This window comes from Phyllobates terribilis, unplaced genomic scaffold (genome assembly GCF_046119375.1).
Source record: "Phyllobates terribilis strain yellow unplaced genomic scaffold, ASM4611937v1 Scaffold_9__5_contigs__length_417890890, whole genome shotgun sequence".
Taxonomy (NCBI): domain Eukaryota; kingdom Metazoa; phylum Chordata; class Amphibia; order Anura; family Dendrobatidae; genus Phyllobates; species Phyllobates terribilis.
The window spans coordinates 140838328-140847342 of record NW_027362769.1 but is presented as its reverse complement, the minus strand read 5'-3'; the positions used below and the strand labels follow the sequence as shown (position 1 = coordinate 140847342).

The window sequence follows — 9015 nt, the reverse complement described above, 5'->3', positions numbered from 1 at the left end:
AAGTTCTTAAATGGGTAAGATTGCAAAGTGCTTGCAAAAAAAATCAACATTGCAATTTCCTTCTTTATTAAAAGCCCTCTATTATCAAAAAGGGAAGGATTGGAATTCTATTGTGCACAGATCATCGGCTAGGTTACCAGCCACCACTGAAGTTACAGAGTGGCCAGTTACCTAGGCAAGGAGTGCACACCGATTACAGCCTTTATGCTTTTTAGAGCCTTGAAGTGGGCTGGATGGGCAGATCACTGGATCCGGCAAAGCTGACTCTGCTAGCTGTAAGGGAGAGCATAGTTTTGGACCAGCGGTGCTGCCATGCCGCTTGTCCAAACTGTCAGGAGCACACCGCCCCTGGAAAACACGAAGCTGGGAGGCAGTGGAGCGGTGCACTCCTTAACGGGGTATTCCCATCTCCAAGATCCTTTCTCAGTATGTAGTAGGTGTAATAATAATAATATTACCAAATACCTCCAATTAGAAATGTAGTATAGTTCCCCTGATTCGCTATGTCACTTACCCCATGTGCAGGGCATTGCAGTAGCTTAGGTATCTATGGTTACGACCACTCATATAGTGACAGTTAGCTGTTAGTAGTCCAAACCATGGATATCTAAGCTACTGCAATGCCCTGCACATGGAGTAAGCAACATAGCGAATCAGAAGAACTATACAACATTTCTAATTAGAAGTATTTTCGGGAACTAAACAGTCAACATTTTTCATAATCTCATTTCAATGCCACATATCAGTATCATATTAAATACCCAGACTATAGACCAAAATTTGGCCACATGGTCAAGAAGCCAGGAGTGGAATTGGTCAATATGACCAGTAATGTAGTGTAGTTCTATAAAGCCCCCTTTACTATTAATGCGGTCCATTAGGGTACCGTCATGGTTTCCATGATCCTATTGCTGATGGCGGTTCAGCTCAGGTAAGGATAGCTTTGGGGGCAGTACGATTCTTCAAGTCTGGCAAAACTGCTAGCCAGATCTGAACCAAATAAAAAAAAAAAAGCAGACTAAAAAGTCTGAACAGTTTTTTTTTAAAAAAGGGAGCAGCGCCTGTAGAGGGCGCCACATATGATAGAATGATGCTCTAGTTTCTAACCAGTTGTTGCATAACTACAACTCTCACCATATCCCGACAAGCAGCTAGGACGTCTTCTATGCACAGACATGAGGGATTCCTGCTCTCCTGTCTCTATGTAGCACATAGGAGCTGACATCTGCAGGCCGCTGCTATAACCTAAGCTTTGAGATTTTCAGAATGCCAGTGTAACACTATGGCTATCAGTAGTCCTTCCAGCATAAATACAATCTTGAGCTTTGAAGTGCACAGAGAAGACCGGGGTGTGGATAATGTCACATTATGCCATTTGTTGGTTTGTAGGTGACATTTTTAAAGGTAGTAGTAGAGCCTTTGTACAATGGGTTCATTCCCTCCTAAAAGGAAAAAAGAAAAATGACAGATATTACATTGTAAAGATGGTGCTATCCCTAAGATAAGAGCAAACATGCACAAGTAGAGGGGCAGCTTTTTATTTAAATGTTCTATAACTTATTGCATAGTTGCCAATATTTTTGGTGATATTGAAGCTCTTCCTCCAACTCAGCTTCTCCCCACCTGGGAGCGACCCATCCCTCCCATGAATGCACCGAAACGCCCACTTTTGGGCTGAGTTTACACAATCCCTGGCCACTTTCCACCCGGGAGGAGTCCTGATACAGTTGGCCACTAAACTATTGAATAATACAACTTATATTAGGTATTCATCCCATTCTGCTCTCAGCTCAGGATGTCATGTGCACAGGCACCAAATCGTCAGAAGAAGAGACAAATGTCAAATGTGAATAATTTATACGGTCAGAATTTTGGGGACTGGTCTTAGGTCTGATTAATGTGGTCTTTTTTTGGAAAATTGGGTCTGGGTTCTAAATACTAGGCTCTGGAGTCCAGTCTGGACTCTGTAATATTGGGTTTTATTTGGAGACTGAAAAATAGGGTTTCATCTAGGTCTTGATTTTGGGGCCTGGTCTGGGAAGTCTACATTGAAGGTTTTGGTCTGGGGTCTAAATTTTTGTGTCTTGAATAATTTTGGGTCTGGAGTAAAGAAACTATGCAGGATGTGTACAAAACTAGCTTTAAAGGATATGGACATTTTTTTTTCAGTTAAAGGGTTGTCCTGTTTATCCATTTTACCCTCTAAACAGGACAACCCTTTTAAATGCATGTATTTTTGGTTAAAAATATTTTCTTACAAATGGGTTTCATTAAACATTTCACACTGTTACCTTCTATAGTCTCGGCGTAACATCTATTGCTGGCTGCAGAATGAGTTATCTAAGAATACGTCTGTGAACTCCTTCCTACAGCAAATTTGTAACTGTTCAATCTCTCTTTTTCCAAGAACCTCTGTTCTGATCTATAATTGTATCAAAGTTTGTTCTGAACTTTATGGGCATTAAAAAAGTTACATATAAAAGAGTTACAAAATCTCAGAATTAGCTCACTTACAGATTCTCAGTTAACTCATTCGGCAGCCAGCAACATGCAGCAAAAAAAAAAATATAAGAGACAAAAGACGCAAACTTTTATTGACACCCCATTGCAAAAATTGATTTCTAAAGGTGCTAACTATACTATATGAGAGCATGTTTGTTTGCATATAGGGGACGGTCTTAGTATATAGAGGCATGAGGATATTTTAGATGGAGAGGTTTTGATTGCCAATGTTAATGGTGAATCACTGTATATAAATGGATTTTTTCTTCACTGTTTCTGGATGCTATAATTTAATAGTGGCCCTATCTGTGATACAATATATGGGACACTGTTGATGACAATGTTTTTAGTACTCTGCTATACTCCTGCCCAGTAGGTAATATACACATACCGGCCAACTGGCTTTTGCCCTTTCTGCTTCAAATTTAGCAACTTCTTTACGATCGTGATACGACACCAACAGTTTCCATATACAAAGCAAAACGATACCGATCAGTGCAATAGCGATGGAGACGCCCACAAGGATCATGGGGATGTTTGGTGGCGATGGACAATCTAAAAAAGAGAGACACAAAATGAAAATGATTAAAATGCCCGATTGTAATAAAACATGTAATATATCGTACTGGTGGAAACAGACAGAAAAGGGCCCCTGTGCAGGAACAATATATGGGCTCATGGTAATGCACAATTTCACCTGCTTTGGAGGTGGAAATGGGCCCTTTACCTGTGCAGGTTGCACCAATAGTATGTCCACCACCTGATATATTGTTTGGTATCAACAGATATATGAGGATTATAGGCATTTTTTTTCATGCTTGTTTCTTCTAATTTGTAATAATAAGTTTATTATTTTATTTTAAAGTGTACAGGTCATTGTGTGTGTACACGAGAAATAACACTATTTATGGCCAATATATGATTTGTATTTTGCAATTGTCATCAGTTTCCCTTCTGCAGGCTGCATATCTATTTTTCAGCTCTCTCTGAGCTAGTGGATGGAAACAAGCAGTTATGATGTCTCCCATACACAGCACACACAGACATGAGGTATTCCTGCTCTCCTGTTTCTATTTTGCACATGTTAAGAAACAGCAGCTGCATGGAGGATGCTATACAGCAGTACTGAGCAGTGTAGATGTGAAACCATTACTGGATTGAGATAAACACTTACTAGAAAGCAAAAATACAGTTTTGCCTCTATCTCTCTTTCTAGTTCTTCCTCCACCTGGGGTGTATCCGTTTTGGCTCTAGGAATCCTATCTATGACATCTATATGTCCTAATAGAACATATGATCATGGACTGATCCAGTATTGGACACAGACAAAAGAAGAGGCCCCTGTGCAAGAACAATATATGGGGCCTTTGAAGTTTAATATCTCATCATAATGCACAATTCCACCTGCTTTGAAGGAGGAAAAGGGCCTCATTACCTCCTGGGCCCCTGTGTGGCAGCAAAGGTTGTACCAATTTCCGACCCTGGACTGATCTGATCTGAACAGCTTGTTGTAGGGTTATTCATAAAATGACCACTAGATGTCACTAGTCACTAGCTGCATCAATAGGGTAATGGTTATTTGGTAACGACTTCCTTTTGTGCATGGAGCACAAGCCAATTTCTTCAATTTGAATGAGTTACGTTAAAGGGACAAAGAAAAAAATATGAACACAATTATATAATAAAAAGTCACAAATATCATACCGGATGCCCAATTAGACCAAAATTCATATAATTACTGTTTAAATTAGTTCTAGGAAAAATAGATCTTTTTAATGTTAGCCAGTAGATAGAAAAAAACAATAAAAACTGAGAGTTGTTAGTGAGCAACTTTTCAATTAAAAGGCATCAATCACCGAGAAAGGATTTTTTTTTACTATATTTTCTAAGATAGTTGTACAATTCTATTATTACCCAATGACAAAACAAGAAGTGCACTTTACAGGGAACTTGTCATCAATTTTTGACATATTTACGTAGTGGTATGACTGAACAGCCGCTTGTCTCCCAATAAAAATTATACCTTTTTTGTAGAGATCCGATGTGTCAGTCATGAGAAATATAGTTTAGAAGCCATATGCAAATCAGGCTGTAAGTGCACTGGGGGCGTGTCAAACGGTCCTCCAAGGGCACTGACACGCCCCCAGTGCAGTTCCAATCTGATTTGCATATTACTTCTAAGCCAGATTTCTCATGGCTGGTACATCGGATCTCTACGAAAAAGGTATCGTTTTTATTTTAGGACAAGAGTCTACACCCCAATATCGCTACTTCTCTATGTAAAAATGTGCTGACAGGTTCCCTTAAAGCATAAGACATGTTGATGCATCTCGGATCCAACTTGCATTTCAACAGCAATTGAGATGAAAGACATCATAGGGCTCCAATAAGAAGTAGAACGCGAACCTAAAAAGTGAATCTTAATGCAATGTTGAGAAAAAGATGTGTTTGATGGCTGGCATCATTCTGCGGGGATAGCGAAATGGTTGCACAACGTTCCCTAAGCTCAAAGGGTCTCATTTTGGAGCTGTAGGAATTGATCAATGCGCCATATGACACCTTTGCTTTAGAAGACAGCTGGGGAATGCTGACAAACCAACAGACTGATGATTTCTCCTGGGATTCGGTGTCAAACAATACCAGGGAAGGACTGAGATTTACAGAAATACATTTCAGAGCGCTTCCCGAGACAAATGCTGCTACAGCGAGGTGCAAGATTAACATCGAATGTATTAATGGACGGAGCTTCGAGCAGCGGTGGGAATTATGGTATCATATGATCATACGAATGGGAATGTCGCCCTGTGGGTGTAAGATACGGACATGTGCAGGGGCGGACTGATATGTGATCTCTTGTGCTAATATCATGGGTGGTTACTTACTGATAATGATGACGACTAGATACATTATTAAATGACTAAAATAGATTTAAAAAGACATTTAACCATTGCTTAGTCTTAAAACTGACAAAGGACTAGGTTTTATAATGAGTATGATGGCTACTTTGTAGGCTGATCCATTACATTATTACAGTGGCATGTAAAAGTTTGGGCACCCCTGGTCAAAATTACTGTTATTGTGGACAGTTATAAGCAAGTTGAAGATGAAATGATCTCTGAAAGGCCTAAAGTTAAAGATGACACATTTCCTTTGTATTTTAGGCAAAAAAAATATATATATATTTTCAACTTTTACATTTTAAAAATTTCAAAAAGCAAAATGGGCCAATACAAAAGTTTGGGCACCCTGCATGGTTAGTACCTAGTAGTGCCTCCTTTTGCAAGTATCACAGCTTGTAAACGCTTTTTGTAGCCAGAAAAGATTCTTTCAGTTCTTGTTTGAGGGATTTTCATTCATTCTTCCTTGGAGAATTCTTCCAGTTCTGTGAGATTCCTGGATCGTCTTGCATGCTCTGCTATTTAGAGGTCTAGCCACAGATTTTCAATGATGTTCAGATCAGGGGACTGTGAGGGCCATTGTAAAACCTTCAGCTTGCACCTTTTGAGGTTGTGTACTGTGGATTGTGACGCGTGTTTAGGATCATTATCCATTTGTAGAAGCCATCCTCTTTTCAACTTCAGCTTCTTTACAGATGGTCTTATGTTTGCATCAAGAATTTGTTGAAATTTCATTGAATCCATTCTTTCCTCTACCCGTGAAATGTTCCCTGTGCCATTGGCGGCAACACAACCCCAAAGCATAAAGGATCTACCCCTATGCTTAATGGTTGGTGAGGTGTTCTTTTCCTGAAATTCTGTGCCCCTTTTTCTCCACACATACCTTTGATCATTGTGGCCAGAGAGTTCTATTTTAACCTCATTGATCCACAGGATTTGTTTGCAATGTGCGTCAGACTTGTTTAGATGTTCTTTTGCATACTTCTGAAGCTGAATTTTATGGTAAGGATGCAGGAGAGGTTTTCTTCTGATGACTCTTCCATGAAGGCCATATTTGTGAAGGTTTCTCTGAACAGTAGAACAATGTACCACAATTCCAGAGTCTGCTACATGTTTCTGAACGTGCTTTGCAGTCAAGCGATGGTTCTGATTTACCTCTTTAGCAATCCTAGGAGCAGCTCTCACTGAAATGTTGTTGGTCTTCCAGACCTTATCTTGACCTCCACTGTTCCCCTTATCTGCCATTTCTTAATTATGTTTCGAACTGCTGAAAGGGCAACTTGAAAACACTTTGCTATCTTCTTGTAGCCTTCTCCTGCTTTGTGGGCCTCCACCCTTTTCGTTTTTAGAGTACTCGGCAGCTGCTTAGAAGAACCCATGGCTGCTGTTTTTGGCACAAGGTTAGAGGAGGCTGGGTTTTTATAAAGCTGGGAAATTTGCATCACCTGACCTTTCCTAATGATGATAGTGAACAAGCCATAACCATAACAGGCTAATTAAGGTCTGAAACCTTGGTTAAAGTTATCGGAGCACACAAATCTCCAAGGGTGCCCAAACTTTTGCATCGGCCCATTTTCCTTTTTGTAATTTTTAAGATGAAGATGAAAATATATATATATATATTTTGCCCAAAATACAAAGGAAATGTGTCATCTTTAACTTTAGGCCTTTTAGAAATCATTTCATCTTCAACTTGCTTAACTGTTCACAATAACAATAATTTTGACCAGAGATGCCCAAACTTTTACATGCCACTGTATATGCTAAGCCAATGAATAGGGGTGTAATCAGTTACCATTGTACCAAATACCAAACCCTGGAATGGAGCATCACTGTATCATGAGCACCTGGAGCTGGAAGTTCAGAAAATTGAAAGCTTTTGATTATTTTGATCTCCCTAATGCATGCTGTAAAGTCATAGCACAGGGTAATGCACACAGTGATGTCACCATACAGAAATAATACACACAGTGATGCCACAGTATAGGCTGATGCACACAATGATGGTACAGTACAGAAATAATGCATACAGTAATGCTACAGTAAAGGAAAAATAAGCAAAGTGATGTTACAATACAAGAATAATGTACTCTTTGATGTCATAATACAGAGTAATACACACTGTCATGTAATAATGCATACAGTGATGTCATAGTACACAATTAATGTACACCATGATGTCACACTAAGAAATAATATACACCCTTAAAGGGGTTGTCCAGGCTTGGGGCTCAACTCTGCAGTCATTCTATGTGAGTTCAGACTTGTGAATCCTCACAGTGTGCACAGTGCACACTGTCAGGATTCTCCTGTGCCAGCGATGGGAGGGGGTGGTCATGTGACCACAAGTATGCAATATGCACACTTCCAGACACATTTTGACTAGATGTGTACCGCCTCGCTCAATTCGCTTGTATTGAGCGAGGCCTAGAATGTCTAGTAGGCAGGTGGCCACATGTATGCAAATCGTACATGCGCTCGCCCTGGAGATCCTGACAGTGTGCAGTGTGCGCACTATGAGGATTAGCAAATCTGCAGTCATATAGAGTGAACCCCAAGCCTGGATAACACCTTAATACATACAGAGATGTAATTGGAAAGGATTAATATAAACAATATTACAGTACGGGAATGATTACACACAGTAATGTCACAATAAAGGGATAATGTGCGGAGTGATGTCAAAGTTCTTGGACTGCATGGTGCAAGAACTGATGTCACAATATTCCTACTGCCTTTCATTAGCTTAACGACCAAATAATCAGTCAGGATATGATATTGAACGTGGCGAAAGATTGACATAATTTCTCCCTGGCAGAGATTTTATTTAAAGGGGTGTTCCAGGATTTTACTCTCGGGATAGGCCATTAGTTGGTTTTCCAACTCTGAAGTTTTTGAATATTTTAGGGGGTTGCTATTTTTTCACAACTTTCCCATTTCCATAACATTTTCTCCAGGGTAGAGGATACGTAGAAACCTGACGAGGCGTCAATATTTGGTCATACAGTGGCACATAGTGGGTGTGCCAACGCATCCGCTTTCATAAGCCCTCGTAGATTACTTGTAGATCCGTAGTACTCGGATCTGGTGTGATAAGGTCATGTCCATGAGCCCAACGTAAGAAAGGCTTTGGTCTATCGACAGGGGAGACCTGTGCACGGATGGTTTTGGGATATTATTTTCTCCTATGATGTAAATCTCCATATACTTGTTAATGACCAAACCCGCTAAATCCCATTCCTGTTCCTCCTGTCATCATCAAATGAGACAAGATCTATGCTTTAACTGCTCGTATTGTGTTTGCCAACTATTTTGTTAGGCAGAAATCATTTGTCACATTTTCCCTCCTTACATTAAAATCCCTGACAGACAATATTAAATGCCTACCATTTTGGCGTATGTTATAAATGACTTTCTTTCCTTCCTCATCCGTCGCCATCCTAAATGTAATAGTACATTCATTTTCACCTTGCATGGTGCAGAAAATAGATTTATCCTCTGAGAAATCTGAAGGGAAGAGAAGAGAAAGAGACAGGACAAATAAAATGCATGACATCGACACAACAGCCTTGATGGATTGTCATGTCACGGCCGGCTCGCCAATGGTTGAGACAGA

General features: G+C 39.9%; 1 protein-coding gene across 2 annotated transcripts in view; it reads right to left on the bottom strand.

Moving 5' to 3' along the window:
- Nucleotides 1–566: 566 nt before the first annotated feature.
- ITGB6 (integrin subunit beta 6) overlaps nucleotides 567–9015 on the bottom strand; it is a 67158-nt gene continuing 58709 nt past the window's right edge. The window contains exons 15-17 of one of the 2 annotated variants that reach the window (XM_073647074.1): nucleotides 8787–8906; nucleotides 2894–3057; nucleotides 567–1442 (exon numbers count right to left, since the gene is read on the bottom strand). In XM_073647074.1, coding sequence (XP_073503175.1) covers nucleotides 1362–1442; nucleotides 2894–3057; nucleotides 8787–8906 — 365 coding nt within the window. In that variant the 3' untranslated portion in view covers nucleotides 567–1361. The remainder of the gene's footprint in view (nucleotides 1443–2893; nucleotides 3058–8786; nucleotides 8907–9015) is intronic. The other variant, XM_073647075.1, reaches the window with a different exon arrangement.